At 45.8% G+C, this 25000-nt stretch overlaps 1 protein-coding gene across 1 annotated transcript in view; it reads left to right on the forward strand.

The window, feature by feature from the left end:
* alk (ALK receptor tyrosine kinase) overlaps nt 1-25000 on the forward strand; it is a gene marked incomplete at both ends in the record, with an annotated part of 283418 nt that overhangs the window by 238982 nt on the left and 19436 nt on the right. Inside the window, 8 exons of the mRNA XM_079752297.1 lie at nt 1884-2012; nt 10777-10942; nt 14850-14997; nt 17826-17936; nt 19447-19588; nt 20593-20760; nt 21955-22053; nt 23359-23514. Of these exons, the coding sequence (XP_079608423.1) occupies nt 1884-2012; nt 10777-10942; nt 14850-14997; nt 17826-17936; nt 19447-19588; nt 20593-20760; nt 21955-22053; nt 23359-23514 (1119 nt within the window). The remainder of the gene's footprint in view (nt 1-1883; nt 2013-10776; nt 10943-14849; nt 14998-17825; nt 17937-19446; nt 19589-20592; nt 20761-21954; nt 22054-23358; nt 23515-25000) is intronic.

Here is a 25000-nt window from a genome sequence, read left to right on the forward strand (position 1 = left end):
GGGGAACAAGAGCTGAGAGCGATCGTTCTCCTCGTTATACCCTTCGCTCCGATGTCTAGTGCTATCTGCTCAACAAAAGCAACCGAAAAATAACTGGTTGACCGCCAATGTATTTTCCACATACTACAGTCAGTGAGTTGCAGTGGACACTTTCACTATCACGAGGCACAACCAAGCTGCAGCAATGCCTGTATGTGTAGCCTTGTAGTTCCATCAATGGCCTGTAGGTGGTTTGTGCTGGTAATATTCAAGGATTTAATAAGAATTAGTTTTGGCCATTTACAGGGCAGCCATTCAATTCCCGCACTCAATGTGCCAAATATGGATCACTTCCGCTGCCAGTGGCAGAAATGTTGTTGAACAAAGCCGTCCGTAGAAAGGAAGTCTACTGCCTAAAAACAGTCATGTGAACCAATGGGTGAAACTTGTCCATATGTGTAACAGTCTGTGGGCACAATGCGATCATATGAGGTTGTGTTTTGTGCGGGGTGGGCAGGATGGATTTTGCATTACATTTCACAAGGTCAAATGCCAACGAGACTCTCAGCAACCGTTCTAAACATCGCTCGCCTCGCCATGGAAACCAAGAGTAGAGACGCATGAAAATCTGTTGTGAAATGAAATTATTGGTCCAGCCTGAATTCATAATTAAGACCTGAGAACATGTTGAAAAAGTTATGTTTTGTTTCCTCTGAAACAACGCGACTACTCCTGGTATGATACCATTCTAATAATTGAGTTGTATTCTACTTTCTAGGAGTGCAAAAACCTCATCCAAGAATGGGATTATGTGAAAACAATGTAAGATATTGCTGAAGATATCCTAAAATAACTTAATGCGTTGGAGAGGCTGTTCCTTCTTTAATCCGGTTCTCAAACCCTTTTTCAGTGACCTACTCAGAAGGAGGAGAAATGAAGATCCATCCGTCCAATTATCTCACTTTTTAATAAGTCATTGGGGAACTAACGTCTACGTTCCAAGGAATGAATGGATTAAAAAAACATTTTGGAACAAATTTAACCCAATCATCAAACCCCTCCATGAGAGGCGTTCTGATTGGACCCAACTCAAAGAGAACCACTCTAGCGTATGATCTCAGTCTCCAAGTAGCAGCATTTTCTTTTGTTTAAGATGCTTGATAGCTTGCCAGGAAAGCGCCCTAGATGGGATGCACTTTCACACCTAGGGATAATGGTTGAACAGGAGAAGGGGGCTTCCCTCCTGCTCCATGTATCTCCATTGGGAAAGATTATAGACCCCCTGGTTGTCATCCGATGATGAGCTTTAAGCGTCAGCGTTGCCAAAGTATTCCGACCGCCAACATTTCCCTGTGTGTAGCGGAGAGCTCGGGATCTCCACTTTGGCGCATGCTCCAAGTTCAAACTATTTCAAATGTAACCCGGTTGACTGTGAACTCTCGAAGCCCGCCGCTGAAAGAAATGCAGAATTTAAAGTGTGTTACCCTCACATGAACAGGAGCTAGGATACTGTAAATCTGCAAGTCAATGAGAGCGACTAACGGCAAGGAAATACTAACCCAGCAAACTCCCCATTCGGATGCCCAATAATGAATCTTGGTACGATTATGAGTAAAATGAACACATATCTCGGAGTATCCCATTCACTTCTTAACCTTACCTAAGTTAAAAGCGCTGAACCCCTGCATCTGTTGGCTGGCTAAATTTTGTACACCCAACCTAGCATCCAAAGCGTTGCTGAACGCCCAGCGTGCGCTGACTGTTTTATAATGGTGTATACTCATGCCCATGTGTTAATCCTTTAAGCATCATTCTTGCACAGTTACAATTGTTACTGTGTGAATGGGGATGAAGCCCAACGATGTCAATGGAGAAGTGACGTTTGTGTATTCTTTCTCTCTCAGCCAATGGCGAGTTTCCACCCGTGGCCACAAGCACGATGAGACTGCCGCTCGGAACAACCAATCAGAACATCAGGACGACCACCCCGTCCAATGGCAACCCTCCTGGACACCCCTTCCCTCCGGATGACTGTGAGTTTTCGCTTGAGCTGGTTGTGTGTACTAAAGGCTGTGTAGTATTCTGTGTATTATTCTCAGATGTGGTCTCAGAAGTATTGCAACTCGAGTGTAGTGTAACATCAGTGCTATCCCCCTCGAAAAAGCAGTTTGCTTTTGTTTTTGCTTGCTTGCTCTCCATCATTATTGAGCCCTTTTCTTTTCCCCACATGTTGTTTTTCAACTCTCTTGATCACACTCACTCCATGCTTTTTTCATTCACATCAAACACAACATCCACTCACACAAGCACTGCAAGACTCACACACGCACACACACACAGGCATACATATCCACTCACATATGCACACACATATTTACACATACAAATATAAACACAGTCTCAGACACACACACACACTGGCACAAACACACATGACATAAACATGCACTCTCATGCCCTGACACACACATATACCCATGCACACAAAAAGATCTGCATGTATGCCCACCCATACATATGCACGCACACACACACACATATAGACATATGCAGACATTAATAATTCAGTTGCCCCTCACGTGACGCGCGACGCTGTGTGCACAGCGACTGCAGTAAGCAAAGTGTGCCCCCTACTGGAGCGTGCTCAAATCGTTGGGTCCAGGGGACGCAGGGAGCCCTCCTCTGACAGGAAATGGAGCAGGACGGGCAGTTTGGAAGTGTAAGAGCCCCCCAATTTGTCTGCAGAGAATGTCAGTGGAGCCAGATACAGAGACTTGACATTTCCCCCACCTTAAACGCTACAAAAGAGGCTGAAGATGAGGTTTAGCCTTTTCTTTATTCCACCCGGAGAAGGAGGAGCTATGTGTTTAAGATTCACCCAAGCACACGTTAAAAGCAAGTAATGGTGTTATTTTGTATCCTCTGAGGTGGTGAGTTGTTTTTTGTTTCTCAGTCTGTAACTGTGAGGGGGAAATTGTTTTAATGCCGCGGTCGTGCAGAAGCAACCATTGTTAAAACAAAACAAGGTCATCTTTCATTTGTAATTCTTAATTTCATTGTTGTGCACAGCGACTGAATCAATTAAGCGGGAATGGGCAGTATATCGCGATTGCGTGGGCCTCAGCATCTGAAACCCTCTCATAACGCCTAAATGAGTCCTTATCAAAGCAATTTGCCCCTATCAACAAACAAACAGAAGCCCCGACCAGGATCATTTGAAGGCAAAGTGGATTTTCCTGTATTTTCTTTTTGCGCTGCGTGACCCAAACCCAAAAGAATAATGGTGCAACAAAAGGCTCTGTCCATATTTTAATTATAGATTAGATGAGGATTTCCCCAACACATTAAACCGAAACGTTTACTCTCAAAAATACATAAGCAGTACCTGGAGCCTGCTGGACATGTTACTGTGCAGTTGAAACACAATTTACAGAGGCACTATTTAAAAGTGTTATCATACGCTCACACATATACCAAGCAGAGAGAGAGAGATGTATATAATATATGCATATATATTTTGTATTTAACGTTTTATACTTATATCATACCATAAACCTGACCTTTTTATTTTATTGTTCACCTGCTTTGGCAATGTGAATGTATATTTTTCATGCCAATAAAGCTTTTTGAATTGAATTGGAAAAAAAATGAGAGAGAGAGAGAGAGAGAGAGAGAGAGAGAGAGAGATGGGTATGGTGGAGTGTGAAAGGAGAGAAGGACAGTGAAAGAGAGAGAGGGAGTGAGAGAGGGAGGGAGAGAGAGAGAGAGAGAGAGAGAGAGAGAGAGAGAGTTATTATAGCTAATTGCATTCATCAATATCTTATTTGCCATCTCCCGGGCTGGTGACGCCGGTATACCAGCGAAGAAGCCACCCAGTAAATCACTTCCCCTGGGTAGTGAGTCAGCCTCAACCCCTCCATTTGAACTGGTTTGTTAACCACGGCAACGCCCACCCAACCCGCCTTATAATCCAGCCGGTTCCCCACTGCTCGGGTAACGCTTTGTGTTGTTGATCGAGTCTGATAGAGCGTCTGTGTCTGCAGTCACTCGCGTCTAATCAGGGACATTGATTGGTCCGCCGTCTCTCCTCATGGCGTTTGTCACCGGAGGGGTCGTGGGTGGGTGGTCGGAGGTGGAGGAGGTGGTGGTGGTGGTGGTGGTGGGGATGGTGGGGATGAGGGGGTGGGGAGGGATGGGAATGATTGGAATGTTTGGCCGTCCGCTGTAATTGGTTATTGTTAGAGCGCTGAACAGACAGTCCACAACGACGTCGCATCAATCAACCGCCAGACACCAGCGCACCGGCGGCCGCTGATGAAGACTTCTCCCAGATACCGATGACGTGTGGCGCGACACGACTGAGCGATCGTTATTCTTATGAATTGTTTCTACTGTTAGGCGGAGGTCATTCGTCTTTTAATATCACTATATGGGTGTGATGGTGATGGATATGACTTGGAACGAGGAACTGTAGCTTAATAAATTTGAGATTGTGGAAAACGCTTTCATAAACTATTAGTATTGTTATTGTTGTTATTATTAATTAATATTATTATTGTTATTATCTCTCTTCTGCAGAACAAGGGTTTATTTTGTGTGAGTAGCGCTGAGCACAGCAGCCAAGAATAAAAAGGTCTGACACTTTGCATGCTTACACAGGTATTACCTCAGCAAGGTTCCACCATAGACAGCAGAGGCTTCGATCACCAGAGAGAGAGAGAGAGAGAGAGGGGTAATGGAGCTTTGAGATCTCAGCTCTCTCACTCCATTTTGATGACTATAGATATTAAGTGGGAGGGGGACTGTCCCGAGCGTGGTGGCACTGTGTTCAAAGCCAGCCCCAAGGCTCTTTAACATCCGCCACACATCTCTATCCTCTCCTGTCCTCTCCTGTCCTCTCCTGTCCTCTCCTGTCCTCTCCAGTCTTCTCCTCTCCCCCTCTCTCTCCTCTCTCTCCTCCCTCAACTCTCTTTCTCTCCTCTCCAGTTTTCTCCTCTCCACTCCCCCCTCTCTCCTCTCCTGTCCTCTATCTTCTCTCCCCCATCTCTCTCCCCTCCTCACCCTCTCTCTCCCCTCCTCTCCTCTCCTCTATCTCCTCTCCTCCCCTACTCCCTCTCCTCTATCTCCCCTCCTCCTCTCCTGTCATCTCACTCATCTCATCATCCATCTCTCTCCTCTCCCCTCCACTCTCTCTCCTCTCCTCCTCCCCTCTCCCATCCTCTCCTCTCCTCTCTCCCCTCCCCTCCTCTCCTCTCTCTCTCCTCTCCTCCCCTCCCCCCTCCCCCCTCCCCTCCCCTCCTCTCATCCACTCTCTCTCCTCCCCTCTCCCCTCCTCTCCTCTCCCCTCTCCCCTCCTCTCCTCTATCTCCTCCCCTCCCCCTTTCTCCTCTCTCTCTCCTCTCCTCCCCTCCCCTCTCTCTCCCCTCCTCTCTTCTACCTCCCCTCCCCTCTCCCTTGCTGCCCTTCTGGCAGACGGCTCGCTTGACGGCTCTGAGCTGGCAGGGAGACGCCTGGGCCGGGCCCTGATGAGGGTATCTGGATGGAGGGGGGGGGGGGGGCTCATCTCAACGGACCTGTCACTCTAACCGCCCCCCCCCCCTCCTCTCCTCCCTCAGCCCGACACACTCAATGATTAACCCCGCGATGTCTCCCCCGCTGACACAGCCGGCCCGCCTCACCGCCTCCCTCGCCCTTCAGCGCCCCCTCCCTCCCCTCGGCCTCTCCCTCTCCCGGCCCGCCGTGTCTTTCCAAACCCTTTCACTCTTTTTTACTCTCTCCGGCGTCGCGGCGTCTGTCGGCCACACCCCTCACGCCGCCGCCCTCAGCCCGTCCTCACCTCCCCCCCCCCGGGGTCCACCGGGGTCCTCCTGCTTAACTGTGATACTTTCTTTCTTTCTTTCTTTCTTTCTTTTTTTCTTTCTTTCTTTCTTTCTTTCTTTCTTTCTTTCTTTCTTTTTCTCTTTCTTTCTTTTTTTCTTTCTTTCTTTCTTTCTTTCTTTTTTTCTTTCTTTCTTTTTCTCTTTCTTTCTTTCTTTCTTTCTTTCTTTCTTTCTTTTTTTCTTTCTTTTTCTCTTTCTTTCTTTCTTTCTTTCTTTCTTTCTTTCTTTTTTTCTTTCTTTCTTTTTCTCTTTCTTTCTTTCTTTCTTTCTTTCTTTCTTTCTTTTTTTCTTTCTTTCTTTTTCTCTTTCTTTCTTTCTTTCTTTCTTTTTTTCTTTCTTTCTTTCTTTTTTTCTTTCTTTCTTTCTTTCTTTCTTTCTTTCTCTTCATTTCTTTCTCTCTTTTTTTCTTTTTATCTTTCTTCCTTCCTGTCTGTCTCTTTTCATTCGTCCTGTATTTCCTTGCGTTGCTCCTTCTTTCCTTTCCCTTTTCTTCTATTTTCCCATTTCATCTCGTTACGTGGGAGGCTGTCACGCCGTCTCTCCAGGGCGCCCATGCACTTTTCATTTCTCCCCATTGTATTAGAAAGCCCCCCCCCCCTCACACACACACACACACACACACAGACCCCCGCCACCTGTCACTGCTGACTCATCAGCTGACTTTAGTGGTGGGCGAGAGGGGGGGAATAGGTGGTCGGGCGAGGGGGTTGGGGGGGTATGGATGGTGTAAGGCAGGGTAGGGGGTTGCCCCTAAGATGAGCTGGGTTCGCACTCTCTGTGATTACCTTTGCTGATGGAAAAGCAACGCGTCGCTAACCTCAAAACCAGGTTTGAGCCACACGCACACACGCACACGTGCACACGCACACCATGTTGTGCGTGTGTGTTTAGGCACACCACTGTCTCTGTTCTACTCAGTGACACCACCGTCTGCTGTGGGAGGCGGCGGCATAAAAATAATTCATCTTCAAAGTTGTTCAGCCTCACTCTGAGACCAGATGCCAGCGGTGTCAAAAATTAACAAAACACCGTCAACTTTATAGTGAAAATTAGAGAGTAAGGTCCACAAAGTAATGGAAGGCAGTCCTTTGAATGCAGAATGAAGTGCTTGGTATTCAGGTGATCGACTTCTTTTTACAAATTCCTGATGCGACCTAATAAAAGAGCATAAACGAATCAAAGTTCCAATTTATGTCTTTATTGTTTTTGTGGGGGGGGGGGGTAATTGCAATCAAATCAAAAGACAGAAGGGCTGGTGATTGAGGCCATCCGATTGGCTCTCAAAAGTAATTGACAGCAGATGTCTGTTTAATGCTCCCACAGATCTCCATGGAAGAGAATCCTCCTCGGCCATTAAGGCAATGCTAATGACCACAGGGGAGCGTCAGAACGCGTGTCGGCGCCACATTGTTTACATGTGTCACAAGTGGTGGTCCGGCGTCAATCCGTCGGCAAGCCGCTGTTGCTTTCTGAACGTGTGTGTGTGTGTGTATGTGTGTTGGGGGGGGGGGGTTATAGTCAGCAGGAAGGACACTGATAGGGGACTGATAAGTGGAACCCCGCTAAAACAGAGAGTGTAATTAGTTGTGGCCTGATGGGTCCATATGGCTCCCGTTCAGCATTTGAATCTGTTCGTCTGTGCACGGTCCCGGCCTTGATCAATGGCCCTAATCGGCAGCCCATGGAGAACAACGGTCTCTGAACGAGATGTAAGAAATACATGAGGAGTAAACTAGGGTGAGTACGACGAGCGTGATGCTTTGGGGCTCCATGTGTTTGGTTTTCGTGAGGCTGAGCCTTCCACAATAGGGCTAGATGCATGGGGAATTTGGGACGAATTAGTCGCCAAATCAGAGTTTAAATGAATAACCCAAATGTGAAAGGCAGACAAGCTTGAATCTGGGTGAACAGGAAGTGGGTTTTAACCAATCATGTGGCTCGGGGTGGGGATCTTGCGATGCACTTTACATGGGATGGATCTCTACTGGAAACAACCCACCGTCTGAACCACAACAAATGTGATATGGCTGAGCATCCATCTGGGATCTAGAGGAGGACAGACCACTAGAATGACATTTCCATTGACGGTATCACTCCTCGGCCAACGCTTTATCCGTAGCCAGTGGCAAGACAAGCAGAAACATCCTGTCAGACAAAGTTTAAATTCAAATGTGTGTGGTAGATTGCCCACTGTAGAATTACAGTTGTTGAAATGTTCATGTTAAACCTCCATCTTGCATTTGAGCATCATAAGTTCTTTACAAGAATACATCCATTACAAAATCGGAAACATTGTATAACTTGGCCCCTTGCACTTCCTCGTTTCTGTCTCTGCCGCTGTGCAGTCTCGCTCCAGATGTCATAGTAATGTTGAACATCTGAATCCACCATCAGGGATGCCTAGATCTTCTCGACTCTGTGCGTGGGTTTTTGTTTGTCTGTGTGTGCCAGCTATTGAAATTAATATTGTAGAAATTCGAAGTTTGAACACGAGTGCCAATTGCGGGTTTCAGTGGGTATGCTACTACTACAAGTCGAAAGAGGCCAACAAGACCCAATTTGAACGGAAAACCGACTGAACATCCATAATAATAATATGCCACAGCATAACAGCACAATAAGGCTCAAGGAGTCAAAGCCTCTGCCTCAAAGCATTTTGGTTGTTTTTTCAGTTTGGTCCCGTGATCTTGTTAGTTTTAAAGCCAGAAGAGCCACATGTGGGTATTATTGTAATGCTTGGATGGAGCAATGGACACACATTGTAACAGCACATGTTGTTAGAATTGTAAAGTGCTATTTTAGCAAACCATCACTTGAGGGGCCTTCTATTGATCACCATACTTATACTAAAAAAGTACTTGAATGTTGTCCCACAATTGGCATGGTGGTTGTTGTTTGGCAGACACAAGCTTCAACTATTTATATACCGAAAAGCAAAGTGTTTCTCAGATACATACATGGTCTTTACTCTTTAAAAAAAAAAGCGCAATTATGTGATAGTCAAGCTTATTATACACCAGCGATATTGAAATCAGGATTAATCCAAATCTTGCAATGCAACTTTTGAAGGATTTTAGGCGTCCTCTTCCAATATTTATCAAAGAAAGCAATTGGGTTTAAAAATTGATAATGCCAATCCAAGCATTAGTGGTATCTTTTATTCTGGTTTCCATGGCTACCTTATCTGCCACATCTTGTACTGGCCAACCATAAACATTTTGAAGGACCATGCTGCTTGGAGCTGGGTGAACAAAAAGAAGCATTTTCTTTCTATGCCAGCTTTTCTGTTTGTTTTGGCGTGCTCAGTTTGGAAAGGCTCCAGACAGACATCAAATCGCCTTACCCAAGTGAACTACATATCGAATGGCAACTGTTGTATACTGTGGCCATTCGATTCATCCCCCAATATACTGTGTTATACTGACCATTTTCTTTCCAGAACTGAACATTTTTCCTTCTCAAGCCATCCTGTTTCCAGTCAGACATCAGCCATTTCTGTTTTACTTGGCAGGGTCAAATCACGCAAACCTCGACCAAATGCCAATCAAGGTTCGGTCCCTCTGAGCCTCGAATATCTTATAAATAAATCCGGCTTTGGAGTGTGTGTGTGTGTGTGTGGACCCTAACCCTCACCCGGCTCAGAATCAGACTGATGGACACTGGGGCTGGCTGAGGCTGCACACCTGTTACTCATTAAGCATTCAGTGCGCACAGGTTAGACCAGCCATCACCAACCACACACTCAGAGGGAGCTCTCCTGCATGGCAACATGGAGCACCAGGTCATGTATCATTATCTGCCAACCGTACAATAAAACAGCTCCAAACATCACCACCCTGTGTCCTTGTCTGGAGGAGCCCGGAAAAGCCACCGAGGCGGAGTGTGGCATGGACCTTGTAACACCGGCATAGAAGGCTTTTTGCGCTAATAATGGCTGAAGAGGATTTATCGTTGTCATTCGTGACCGACTGCAAGTGGGCAAGATGTAATTGTCATGGAAGACAATGCATATGCGGTCAGGGAACCGTTGCAGCTGGAAGTTGCTCGGCTTTCGTAATGACTTTGACTTTACTCGGTGTTAGACAAGCTCCAATAAACCTTGGACTCAACTACATGATGAGCATCACCGCAAGAGCATCCATCTTTTACTAAGCATTGTTTTGGGGAGAGAGGGAGGGAGGGTAGGGGACACAGGGAGGGAGAGAGGAGATAGAGCAGAGCCGTGTTCCCCTGACGATACACACACACACACACACACAAAGACACGATCACGGGCACACACACGCACACGTGCAAACAGACGGACTGACAAGACTAATCTCACGTTAATTGCGGGGGATTGAATGTCAATTAGCGGCTACACGTGGGATTACATTGGGAATGAGGAGGAATGTTTGTCACGTGTGATCTCCTCACTTGTTTTAGCTGTTTATTTACTTATTAGTGGTGGGGGGGTTGAGGTTTAGGGTCCTGTGTGCGTCAGACCTCCAGCTGTGCACAGATATGTTTGTTCACAGCCCCCCCTCTAACGAATTCTTAGGCTTCATTTACATGAAAGTGGAGCGCCACGGATTGGTGGGGGAAAAATAAACAGGCTCAAACATAATGCTTTAGCAGCGCAGGGCTTTCTTTTATCTGTCTGTGTTTAATAACTTCGGAAAAAGGAGATATTTGGGTATTTCACTTTATGATACAAAGTGAAACAGGCGCGCAATGGTATCTCATTATGTGTGTGCAGGCATGCGTGCGTGTATATGTGGCTGAATAATTGCAGGTTTGCGAGATAAGATGCTAACAATTTAGTACAAAGTTGATTGCCAGGGATCTCAAACCTATTTGGGTAAATGTTGAACCAGGACCGCTTTTGATTATACCCGTGTGTTCTATAGCACTGTGTTCTGCTCTATCCCTCGCACAGCCAAGAAGTGGATCTTCCACACCTGCGGGGCCTCCGGTCCAGAGGGCCCGACCCCGAGCCAGTGCAGCAACTCCTACCGCTACACCAACGTCAACATAACCCTGGGCACCAGCGGCCCCTTCAAAGGCGTCCAGATGTGGAGGGTCCCCGAGACCGGCACCTACAGGTAGGACAAGAAAGAGTGGAGAAGAAAAACAGGGGCGAGGGATGCCAGCAGGGACGTAGTCAGAATGTCAGTCTGTCACAAAATCGAACTGCAAATGAGTTAATTTGGAAATGTTTATTTGTGTTTAGCGATAAAGCGAGTAAGGAGGTATTATGTATTAGTGATTATGATTATGGCGAAATTGTACTGTACTTCATCATTCAGATATTACTCACGCGTCGATGTAGCCCGGCACCCCCGGACTTATTCGCAAAGTATGGAGCCTCTTAATTCATTGTTGATTTCAAAGGGGCGGAATCAACGGGCAGACCAAAATTGGACAGACCTATTGCCACTCAAAAAAAAAAAGTGGGACATGTCAGCGGCAGCCATCTTGATTGTTTACGAAAATACCTCAACGACGCCCCCATTGGCTGCTGCTCTATGCAGTCATCGCATTACCCCCCCCCCATATAAGATAAATATTTAATTGCCCTGACCTCGCCCAGGTCTATTGGAAAATCTGTCGGAAGGTCCCGAATTCTTCGGGAAGGAGGAAGTGGAGACCAGAAGGGATGTGGTGATGTGAAAAGGGCTGATTAAGCGTTATTATTGTAAACATTAAACATCGAGGAGGCTTGACGTCTTCCCTCAGAGTTATTGAGACTCTTTATTTGATGGTATTCATCTCGTCTCGTATTAAAAATGCCGAAGAGCGAGCTGAGTGATGAGACGAATCAAAAGGGGATAAATGTTTTAGAGATCCCGGCCTGGTAGCGTTCTATCGGTGCCAACTGAAGGGCTTTCATGTCTGTTCACTTTTTATGTTGAAGCAAAGTAATTTATAAATTAGATCCTCTTCTTCCTTCTCCTCCTCCTCATCCTCATCTTTAAATGCATTGGCTAGCAACAAAAACACAAACTATTCCCAACATGGCACCAACGTTGTCGTGTGCTTATTGGAGAGAAGGGACAGTGCAAATTGATACATACAACAAATCAAAGAAATGGCATGCTGTATAAGATTACAAAAAATACCCAATTGTCAAATGCAGTAAATGCAGGAATGGCAAACACACCTTTAGAACGACATCGCAAAATAATATACAAATAGACAAACAAGTGAAGACAAATATACATATAGATCGACATTGGGTTATATACATATTTCAACAATGCATAGTTCAGTCGTAGCCATAGTTGAATTATCCAGGGACGGGAATACACAAGTGCCCTTTCCCATAACACGATTACAATGTTATTAGATGGCTCTTCATCCCTACCCTTTTAAGGACACACACATACACACACACACACATACACACACACATACATTCACACACGCACATACACACACAAACACACACACACACACACACACACACACACACACACACACACACACACACACACACACACAGAGGTGTATCGGGTGTATGTACGTAGCAAACAAGTGGGAAATACATGTTGAGGCGCATGCTACATGCTTAGTAACATTAATAGCGCCTCTCACATCTATACATTCTCGTCATTGCTCATAACCTGGCGACGCATTGAGTGGAGAGGGAGAATTACCCTAATCAGTTTCCCACAGAGCAGAGCAAAGGCCACTCTGATGGCGGCCTGATAGCCGGAATTCACGAAAAAAAGAAAGAAAAAAAGATGACGCTAACATTCATCATCTTTTCGCTAAGCGACGTTACCCCATTTGGATGTGGATGCTTTAAGTTTGCCGCTAAAAATAAATAAATGCACTCAGACATAAAAATCGATAGTAGTTTAAGTGGGTGTGAGTCGAGGTGTGGCTGCTAAGCATAGATCGATACGATGAAATGGACCAGCTTGTGGATGAAATGCAATGGTTTCTGGGGGTAGGATAGTGTGACAGGGCCAGGGTGTTAGACTCAAAGACCGAAGGTAGTGGTTTGGTCTTGGTTTACTTCTTAGCATCCTTGAGCGAGATGCATAACCATTAGTGCTTCTTACTAAAGGTTAATTGGCCATTCAGTAGAAATCATGTTAAATGAATAAATAGCAATCAGTCATTGTTTTATATGACCTAAATGAATAATTCTACTGTTCGTATTATTATAATTTTTACTTTTTTACTACTTTTACTATTACTACTACTATTAATACATTTGTGAGAGGATTATTTTAAATAATTCCTTAAGCTCTGCTTTCAAATGATTACAAAGACACCGAAATGGACACGGGCAAACAGGCCAAACCTCATTTCGAACTCATTAAACATTACAAAGCCGGTTACGAAAATATATCGCTGAACAAAAACAGAGTCAGTGGGAGACGGACACACATAATCGCACACTGAGATGGAAAACCCACGCAAACACATTTCACATAATGTGGTATGCTAAAAAGGTCGTTGGCTAAAAGACGAGGCTGTGGATGCATGCTCTACACAAATAGGACTCCCGCCCCCACACGGGCTGACGGGGTCAGTAGAAGATGTCCACAGACGGGTACAGACAGGAAGGACCAAGCCGTCTGCCCCTCCAAGAAGTCATTAGCCAAACAGCTGAGCTAGCGAACAGCGGTGACAAGCTTTAGGGCTTTTTTCTCTATCAGTTCCCCTTATTCTGCCTCGCTCTCCTCTCTCGCTCTCTTTCCCTCTCTCGCTCTCCTCACTCTCTCTCACTCTCTGTCCCTTTCTCACTCTCCTCTCCCTCACTCTCGCTCTCTCTGTCTCATCCCCAACAGCCAAGTGGAGGAGAGAAAATGCTAAATAAATCCAATACAATACAACTTCTTTCTTTTTAGCTTTTTACCAGCGAGTCAAGACTCATTGGACATATTTGAGGGGGCGAATGTAGCAGTGTACACATGCATTTGTGGCTCGTGAAGCACGTTTCAGTGTGTGTTGTGTCTTTGTGTGTGTGTGTATGTGTGAAGATATGGCTAAAACCCATTACGTGTGTATTAAATGGATTGGGGAGGACACGCGTCTCTGAGAAAATTGCAGGAGGAATGACGGCGTTTGTTCTGGCGTCGAATTACAATCCAAGTAATTCCTCCCTTCTATCGGCCATAGGTTAAGTGCGATGAACTCCCACACTGAATGTGGAATTTCTTCAGTTGGTCAAAGTAGTTTAAAGTTTGGCTCCTGCTATTTATCTTTTAAGGGCAAAAGGACAAATACAAAAAGCACGGCCTGAATGTAACTTTATTTAATGAGACCAGAAAGAGATTTACTGCATCATTAGGATAATTATCCTCTTTATCAGCCCTTCTTTTCCTCTCTTTGTAAATCTAATACATCCATTCGTCTAAGAGAGAGAATGGTTAGATATTAATGTTTTTTATGTTTCTCCGTAGGAAATGAGATGGATTTTATTAATCCCAGACAGGAAACAGTAATGTGTGAGGAGTTTTATATATGTATATATATTAGTCACACACTAAAAATGTTAACATTTGCAATTACAAGACACCATATTTTAATGTATGATGACATACAGACACCCACAAAGGCTTCACCTAGGAGACTAAAGTAGTGAACAGTCTACTAGCCGTGCCCTGGTACATAAAAAGAACAGACCCATAACGGTTGTTCTGAGTGACAACTGTGGTCCTTCTGCGATGATGCTTCTGTATAAAGGCTTTGTACATTCATCAGCCTCATCGCATAATTGCCTAAGTCATATTTTGGCCCAATTGTGATATCTAACTTAACTCTATTCATAACGCTGCTCAGTCACTGTGCCTCAATTGGCTATATCCTCAGCCAATCGGAGTGCTTTCTACATTCTATAATCCCTATCTGCCTAAATCCTCTATTTGACTTTTGATTATTTGCATTTTTTACACTACAAACAATATAAACGGCAATACTGCTATGAGGCTAACAAATGTACAGTATGTAGCTTCAGTTGACCACACTGCTGACCGAGAGTTACCCCCACACCAGGATCATGGCGTACGGGGCGGCAGGCGGGCGCAGCGTGCTGGCCGTGACAGGGTCACACGGCGTCTACATCACGGCGGACTTCCGGCTTCAGAAGGGAGAGCTGCTCCACATCCTGGTGGGACAGAAGGGAGAGAGCGCCTGTCCCAATGTGAGTGGCTTCACTGTACTGTGGTTGGGTGTGGTGTGGTGGTTCACAATTTGCAATGATGTGACTTTAATTAACCGTTCATTAATCATGAGTTAATCTAGTACTACACGTTAGGTCAAGGGGGTACAGTGAGTAAGGCAGGGTACGTTTTTGTTTTGGGGTTCAGTTCTTGTTAAAGTTAGGGTTTGCACTTGCATACCATCTCCAATCCTTAGTAGTGGGTTAATCCTAATCCTATTAGATAATTAAAACAATAATATCTTAGTTATCATGGATACCATTATTAAACATGAACGTTAGTCAATTATTACTAGACAGTTAATTAACTGTACCTTGATGCTTATCACTGCATTAACTAATGTTACTTAATGGTTAAATATTGTACCCTTATTGTAAAGTGTAATTGAAGTGTTCTGGTTTGGTTTAGTTTTAGTTATTACATTATTACATTACGTTTTTGGCCGCTTGATTATCACTGAAAGGCATGGAATTCCACACATTACACAATTTCAACGCTTTACAAGAATGATTACACTTTTAGAAAACATGGGAGGGAAGTCAAGGATTAAGGGGCCTAATCTCTTTTTCCTCTACAAACAGTCTAGGAAAGAATTAGCTTTTTCTTATCACCAAAGTTCCCACCCATAGAAACACAGCATCTGAACAACATGAGTGGAATTGTGACATTCTCTCTATTAAATCCCTTTTATGGTAGATGATTACTTTAACAACTGCCGAATGTGTCCTCGAATTACATAAAGAAATATGATTTCTATGCTTCCTACTGAAATAGCCCCATCCTTCATAGTCTGATGGTAACCCAACTAGGAAGCCTCAAATTCAACAAAACAAACCCATAGTTCGGATCCGATTTTCGTCACGGAAGGGAATCAGATTTTCCTTCCTCCTTCGCTGCCAATGTTTCTCGATGACCTCTCGATGATACCACGTTGCCTGTTGACATTTTTATACGCCCTTACTCTTTCACCTCCACTTAGTGGGCATGTCCTGGGTCCGTCCGGGGGCGGGGGGGTGAGGGGGGTGCTGTGTCATGTCTGGCCATAATGGTCGGGGCTGGCCCCATCACAAACATCTCTTGACCCGCCACTTGCTCTCTCCCCCCTCGCGGATCACAGTTCACTGCACTAAACACACGTTCCCCCGGCCGCTTTCTGTGGGCTCAGAGACTCAGAAGTGCTTACATCCATCATTTGAACCTGACTTTCAACAAACACACAGGCTAACCGTTGCGGGGGGCAAGAAAAAAAGTTTGAAGTGTAATGTTTGTTGGGATATTTAATATTGAATATTGAATTGTTATGCAGGGGAGAAAGTTGAAACTGAATCGTTTTTCTTAGACCCTGTGCCCAGAAAGAATATAAAAGAGGCGTGCTGAATAGGAGCCTATTTTCTTTTTGTGTCGGGGCTGATATCCAAGCCGCACACGTTAGAGGTATCTTTTGAAATTACAAGCAGCTCAAACCTATCATGGTCATGTATGCAAATATATGCAAATAAACCAAATGTGTCAGAATGTGTGAGGTGTACACAGATGGTAGGCCGCTTTCAGAAGTTTATTGGACATTTATTGTAGTAAACTACTTATTATTCAACAAACGAAATGGAGAGGAGGAAAAGCACCGGGGAACGGTTCTTCCTTCCAATTGTCTGGATGATTGATTTCATTTAAATTGGGATTGTTTTGTTGTGTTTGTGTTTTGGGCGCAGGTTGTTTTTTGGTTCCCCCGTTCGTTTATCAGACGGAAGGCCGCTGTTATTCAGGGGGCCGTTTGTCATTGAGTTATTACTTTGTAACGCAGTGCGTCTAGAAGTGAGCATAGTGCACGAAGAGAGAGCAGGCCCCGTGGCTCCGTGGGGCCACTGAAGTCGGAGAGGTGTGTGTTGGGGGGGAGGACCGGGGGGGGGGGGGGGGGGGGGGGGGGGGTTTGCCTGGGGCTCTCCAGAGAAGGGGAAAAGTGATTTGTTCCGTTGAACACATTCTCTGCCTCACACACCTCCCAGTCGTCCCATGGGGGAGGGAGGGAGAGAGATGGTGCTTGTCTTGTCTCTACAAAGGCACTCACTCACTCTGCCCGGCATGTGTGTGTGTGTGTGTGTGTGTGTGCGTGTGTGTGTGTGTGTGTGTGTGTGGGGGCCTGCGCCTGCGTGCCTGCGTATGGTGTGTGTCTATGTGTAGCATATATACCCGCACACGCTTACAGATTCATGCACTCAAGGGTGCACACACTGACTTTTAAAATGTGTGTGTGTATGGTGGGCAGCTTCATTACCTTCTCACTCACCCGTCAATCAAACTCACTAATGTACTGCTTCTTTTCATCCCCCCGACTGTCAAGATTCTCTGGCCAGACGTACAATGTGTCAGTGATCGTGCATAGCTGATGTGCGCGTGCGTGTGTGTGTGTGTGCATGTCTGTGTCTTTTTAATGCAGCCGTGGGAGCATGTCACTTCTGTGACCTGTCCCTCTGGAGAGCAATGTGTCGTAGCTCAGAGGTGGAGTTGGAGGTGGTGGTGGTGGTGGTGGTGGTGGTGGTGGCGGCGGCGGCGGCGGCGGTTCGCAAGGGGGCTAATCTCTTAGCCTGCTAATGTGACAGCTCTCTCTCTCTCTCTCCCATCTCATCTCTCTGTCTCTCCTCTCCTGTCTTCTGTCTCTCTTTCTCACTCTCTCTCTGTTTCTCTGACTTCTCTCTCTTTCTCACTCTCGTTTTCTTTCTCTCTCTCTCTCTCTCTCTCTCTCTCTCTCTCTCTCTCTCTCTCTCTCTCCCTCTGTCCCCCTATCTCCTTGTCTCCCTCTCTCTGTTCCCAGTCCAACATGGTGCCCAATAGGATCTGCGCTGAGCAGAGCTCCCCGCTGATCAACAAGTCCCAGGTCAAGTGGGGTGGAGGGGGAGGGGGCGGAGCCACCTACGTCTTTAAGGTGAGCAGCATTTCCGTCACTCGGCAGACCCTCCTGATCTCGCGAGTTCACATTCTGTTCCTCTCTGAAGATGAGTCCGTCCTCGAATCCTGTTGAAAGCCTTTTCCCAACATGGAAACGGAATTGATCCAATGAATCCGCTTTAGGGGGGCGTTTGGTTCATGACGAAGCAAGCAGAAGAAAACAACGGCGACACCCAAGGCCTGCTTATTTATCGACGGAGCAGTGAAAACATTCTCTATCAAAAGTGCACAGAATAACTATGTCCAGAGGACAAAAGAAATCTGCAAGGAAAGCTGTGCTCTGTTAGTTTTCGCTCAGTTCGCAAGAACCTCAATCGTTTTTTTCAAAAAAAAAAAATTATACCAATAAAGGCTGCGCCCATGTCTGGATATGAATCTGCGCCCCGCTGAGGCCGGGCGCAGATTCATTGGGAAATGCAAACTTGAGAACCAGGATGGACCCCAGTGGCCAGGAGCACAATGCAGTAATAATAATAATCCTGCTTCATTATCTGACCAACAATGGCAACAATAGGCCGATTGAAATTAGACGCTCAGACGCTCAGGGGCCGTTTTTAATTGGTGCCGTTTACACGGCCAATGAAGAAATGAACGGAGGAACGCGGCCGCGATTGCACCCACAATCAGCGGGGTTTCATTGACCCCCTGGGTTGTAAAATACAAGTGTGGCATAATAAACACACCAAGGGAAAGACAGGAAAGGACAAGGCCGAAACTTTGTACTAAACTTTGAAATAACATCCACTTTGTTATTTATGGGGGGCAAAACAACTCTGTCACTGTGCCTCGATTGATATTGCCATGTGTGAAGAATGGAAATTGTCCCTTTTGTAAAGGTCTGAAACGACAAACAACTTTACTACAACAAATCATCTAACCGTTTTTCTATCAACCAAACAGTGCTCGCTATCAAACGGGCTTGTCCCAGTAGCCTGAGGCCTCGCCGCCCCACTGCCCGCCACAGCCTCGGCCTCCTGACATGCACCTCAACAGGTGGATGGAAATGTGGGTTGGCCCTTGTAATCAGCAACACGGTGTCGTAGCCCTGGGAGACGCTTGGCCAAGTCCCCCAAAAGCAACACGTGGAGCCTTGTCGAACGAGAAAAGCAAAAAGCGAGCGGAGCATGACCTTGCCCGAGGCGGGCGTTTCCTGTGGTTGAAGGAGTGAATTCTGAGTACGCATACGTGGGGGTCCCTCTGATCAAATAATATGCACTGATTAAGTGCATGTGTCACAGTGTCATTATGTGTGTGTTTTTGCGAGTGCGCGCAAGTGTGCGTATGTGTAGCCTCATCAAAAATTGAAAGCGTTCAAATCCTGTGATCTATAATTCACGAGCACTTAAACCAAACAGCGAGATGGTCACGTTGCCCTGGTAACGAGCCTGCCGACGGTTTACATTGTGCATCGCTGCGGCGTTGCGTGCAGGTTGTCAGCTCTAAAAATCCCCCGCTTAAAGGATTGTGTGTCTTCCCCGTTTCCCCAGGTGATCAGGGACGTGTACGTCCCCCTCATCATCGCCGCTGGGGGAGGGGGCAGGGGCTACAGCAGCCAATCAGACAGCCAAATGGAGCAGTTAGACTATGACCCCGGCCAACCGGGGCGCAGCGGGAAGTCCAACGCCGCGGGTACGGTTGACTTTGAGTGTGTCTATGTGTCTTCTGTGTGTGTTGCTTATGAGTGTTTGTGAGTGGAGTTTTATTTATTAGAGAGAGAGAGAGAGAGAGAGAGAGAGAGAGGGCAATGTTAATAATACCCAGACCGAGACATCCCGGGCATGTGTCTGTATCACCGGGTCAGAGTCTGGCTGCTGCCTACAAACACATCTATGGGGCTTTGGGAAGGTCCAGTCCTGTCCCGATGCATCAGTCTCATAGACCTAGAAACCTCTGCCGCACCCACGGGTTGTGTTGTTTTTTTCCCACTCACCATGGCTTGTGTGTGGCGTTAATGTGGGCTTCAGACCCCCTTTCCACCCCGCCTCCTTCTACTTTTCAAAATTGAGCTGGATTTTTTTAGCGGTTGGCTTCACCAGATCCTTCCCGGTTCAAATGCTTTAGCAAAACCCTTCCGTCTCCATTATTCATGGGACCAAAGAAGCCAACAACTAGCCAACCAAAGAAAAAATCACCAAAAAGGAGGGCATTGTTTAAGCTCCCGGTGGATGCTTTTTAAGTCCAAAGGTTTAGTTTTGCGGAGAACGGAGTGAATAAGAAGTGAAACACTGGGCATATTTCAAATTCATAGTTGTATTCGTGTTTTGTAAAAGCAGGCTCTGGGAGGCTGTAGGTAGTGGAAGTGAATATGGATTAGGTCAGCACTTAGGAACTTGAGAAATGACTTGGCTTTGAATTCATTAGCTGTCGCTTTAATCTCCTCTTGCCTGTATGCATGGGAATTAGAGTTTAGCTGTGTTTTGCCAGAATTTGCCGCACCTGATGGCTGCAGCGTAAAAAGGTTGTGTGTGTGCCTGACAGTTTTTTCCCTTTTTCAACTTTGCCTGTCGTGTACACACACACACACACACACACACACACACACACACACACACACACACACACACCCACAGTCATCTCCTCACACACCGTGGGGGACCGGCGCCATGTCTAACGTGTCTTCTATTCGGTGACAGGCGGCGGCGGGGGCTGGAACGACAGTGCCCCTGCCAGTCAGGGCGGGAGACCCCTGGTGCTCGGGGGCCACGGAGGCCAGTCGTGTCAGAAGCTGTGGCCGACCCACGGGGGGTTCGGGGGCGGAGGAGGCGGCTGCATCTCCGGAGGCGGTGGAGGGGGTTACAGAGGTGGGCGGGCCGGGCCGGGCCCCTTCCGAACAACATTGGAGACGTTCTCCCAGATGTCAGACCGCACTGCAGTTTCAGATTTGAATCGTGCTCGTTATTATTCCAGTTGTGGGTTTGAATAATACCTGAGGCGTGCCACTTCAATTTGCAATCTTGATACGAATGGAATTGTCTTGCAGCACTACAAGCTCCTTTTGGTTTAAAGGGATGAGCCGAGACATCTGTAATTTGGCGCCTGTCTTACCTAGATTCAGAAGAGTTGTTTAATTCCAAACTCGTCGTTCAGCGTCCAGCGGGGGAGTTTGGTGGCATAGCACTCGCTCCCCGCTAGCTGCTTCCATTGATCTGCAGAGTCACAATAACCTGCCTCCTGCTCATGTGAGGGGAAAACACTTTTTATCACTTCCAAAGATTTCCAATATGTTCCCGAAGAGTTGCTTATTCAAAACGAGTGCCAATAACAACACATTAAGATTGTAGTTTGTCTGCAAACACACTTAATAATATGGCACTATCTTTTAGCTCTGTTATTATTAGGCTATGGTGCACTGATGGCTCAATTATATGTTCAGCTGCCTCTGAGTAGTCCGCGCAGAGGATAACTTGTCCGCCTATCCCTTTAAAGCCCTGGTTGCAACACATCAGATTTTAAATAACTTTGGCTTACTTGGCTAAGCAACTCAAGTTCAGGCTGGCAATCGAAGATGCCATATTTCAGCCCTCCGAAGGTCGGCTTGTTCTTCATAAACATTCACATTATAGTGATGGATGAAGCAGCAGCCGCGATGCTAGCCAAGTGGATTTGACAGTCAGGTCCTATTTACCATGAGCTCATTGGCTCATGGTCAATAGTGAAAAACAATTATCGTTTCAAGAAACCCACATAAATGACTCTGTATTCGGTATTCTGTGGTTGAGCAACTGCTACATTTTGGTTCTTTAAGCCTAGTTCCACTTTTCATAGACTTCCGTTGTATATCCGTCATATTCCGCAGAATGTCCTTCAAGAAATAAATCGTAGTGTTCTTCTGGTCCATATAGTACACTGATAGATCCGTCCTAAGACACTATGGGCTGATATTTTTGTCAGGCATTTCTATTCTTTTGGGGCTTTCACCAAATAGGATTTCAACAAAGGAGAGTGTCTTATCGACATTAAGTCCCATGTGTTTCTGTCGATTCCAAACTGTGCAGGTGGCAACACCTCGGTGGACAACAACGCCAGGCACGATGGCGGGGACGGCTCGTCCTTCATCAGCCCAGACGGAGAGATGTTCCTTGATGCTCTCAAAGGTAGTGTGATAAAAACAACAAAGACACACACACACCTGCTGTGTGTCTTCTTTGGATTTGTATTATTATTTTTAAGTGGGTTTTTTTTTAGCAACCCGCTACCAGGCTATGGAGAAGTTCACCAGAAAAGTGTGGTAAAAAGTGTGTGTCCTTATCTCGAGGGTACGTGGCATTTAGAGTTCACCGCTTGCCTCGCCGTCACATGACAAAGGCAGCGGAAGAGAAGGTGATGATGAAGAGGAAGAGGTTGTATGAGGATTGTTCACCCAGAGCTCAGGGGGAAGGCAAAGATGTAAAAAGTAAAATGGTATCTCTCAAGTGTCTTTAAAGTGTTTAAAAGCTAGTATGCTTGCGGCGCATGCTAATCGACACTTGCACACAGTCCGGTGACTCGGTCCATTCTATTCAGTTCACCGAGGCTTTTGGATGGACTGCCGCAGTAGTTTGGCACTCTGGCAGAGCCTTCTTAACAAGTGGCCATTAAAGCATTAGAGCGAGAAGCTTTTTGACTTGGTTAATGTGGACGGTGGTTGTGGTGGGGGCTGGTGGTTGCCCTTGTTTTCATTGCCACTTCGTGTTTGGTTGCGAAAGTATTCCATATTGTGGTTTAGTACAGATGAGCACCGTTAATGTTTTATTTGATGCTCTCACGCTCACTCTCTCTCTCTCTCCCTCTCACTCTCCCTCTCACTCTCTCGTACAAATTGAATGGTCAGAGGTAAATCCCAGTCATTATCCACTCAATTAACTTTCCCCCGACAATATGGCCTGCTGTACCATATACCTTAGAATGGTGCTTGTGTGAATATCAGTTTGAGTGTTTCTGCATTACTGTGTTTCTGATGTGTGCCTTTTTTCTGTGTTTGCTGGCATGCGCGTGTCTGCCCTTGTGTGTGTGTGTGCGAGCATGTGTGTGTGTGTGTCTGCTCGTGTGTGTGTGATGCTGCCTGTTTGTGTGTATGTTTGTATGCGTGCATGTGTGTCTGCGTGCCTGTGTGTGTGTTATTTTGCCTGTGTGTATGTGTGCGCATCCCTGTGTGTGTGTGTGTGTGTGTGTGTGTGTGTGTCTGCATGCCTGTGTGTTTGTGCCTGTGTATGCGTGCGCGTCCCTGTGTGTGTGTGTGTGTGTGTGTGCGCGTGCCTGTGTGTGTGTATGTGTGTGCGTCCCTGCGTATGTGTGTGTTTGTGTGCGTGTGCATGTGTGTGCGTGCCTGTTTGTGCCTATGTGTCTGCGTGCGTGTCCCTGTGTGTGTGTGTGTATGCGTGTGCGTCCCTGTGTGTGTGTGTGTGTGTGTGTGTGTGCAGGTATGGAGGCAGACGGGGAGGTCCTCATTAGCCCTGTGCAGAACTGCAGTCACTGTGAGAGCAGCGACTGCCACAAGGTGGAGTCGGGCGCACTCTGCTACTGCGACGGCGACCTCGTCCTGGCCCCCGACGGGACGTCCTGCATCAACGCCACAGGTAGGGGTTCATTCATTCATTCCTTCAGCCATTCGTCCATCCCTTCAGCCATTATTTATTAATCCCTCCGTTCATTTATATGTTAGTTAATCAGCCATTCATTACTTCATCACTTGATTGATTCAGCCATTCATTCATACGTGTCTTCATTCAGCCGTTAGTTTGTTAATTCATGTCAAGGGGGCATTTATAGTCACTAAGGTGTTGATAGAGGGTTTGGAACGGATGCGTGCGGTGGAGGGTGGGGGGGGTAGTTAAAAAATCATAGCAGAACTACTCGCCTATCGAATAAATTTATCTTGAACACACACACTAAGTAGAGTAGCTGTATTCGTTTCATGATTATTAATGCGGGCCAATTCTGAAAATAATTTGGCAGCAAGTCACAGAGAAATAAAAGTGGGGTTTTAAAGGGAAGATAATTGGGTTCTATTTTGATTTGGTCAAAAGAAACATTGTTCTGGCTCACATTCACACATACACATGTGTGTGTGCTCACACACATACCCATACTTTGGAGTTAACCTAATACCTACCCTTTGTTTAAACACACACAAACACACACACACAGACACAAACACACACACACACACACACACACACACACACACACACACACACACACACACAGGTATGAAATGATTTCAAAGAGATGAATTCAGTAAGTGGGGTGATTGTACTCGTAATTGACTGCCAATGAACAAATAAAATATTAATCTTTCAAAGTAATTAATCCCAGTAGGTCATGCACTTTACTGGATCTCAAAGTGAAAGTGCCTTTTTTGTGGTTTAATGATTATCTAATTAGCACCTGTCTATGGGGTAACTTAACCAGGTTATGGAAATGAATACAGTGATATCATAGACCTTATAAAAGGGTAATATGTCAGTATTGAGCCCTCCTATGACTTTTAAACTGTTGTATAAAAAGCTGATTTCCCAGCACTTTCACAGGATTAACACCAAGTCAAGTTAAGAATTGGATTTTCTTAAATGCTCTTGTGTTAACCAAGTTAAGTTAAGCGACAAAATCGCCTCATGCTAGGGCTGTAACGATGTGAATCGGTTACCTTCAAATAACTGCAGAGTTCAAAGTCAACTCATGTTTGTATATTTTTTATTTTCGCTCACAGCAAAACAGTATCTTCCCCCTCAGAATATGAATTACTTAAAGCACTCTCCTGTTAACTAAGTTGAGTAAAGAAATGCTTTAACCGAGCGATGAAACGGATGGTAATCGCTTGCCTTCAAATAACAGCAGTTCAAAGCTACCTCATGTATATTTATTTCTTTGCTTTCGCTCCCAACAAAAGCATTCGAATATTCACATCAAGAGACATAGGGCTAGCACAGCTAGCATAGGCACAGCCGCTAAAGGTCAGCGCCTCGTTCCGTTGGTGCCTCGGCTTACACTGCCTAAATTAGGAACTCCACACACACACACACACACACACACACAAAAACACACACACACAGAGACACATTG

This window comes from Pollachius pollachius (genome assembly GCF_949987615.1).
Source record: "Pollachius pollachius genome assembly, chromosome: 15".
Classification (NCBI taxonomy): Eukaryota; Metazoa; Chordata; class Actinopteri; order Gadiformes; family Gadidae; genus Pollachius; species Pollachius pollachius.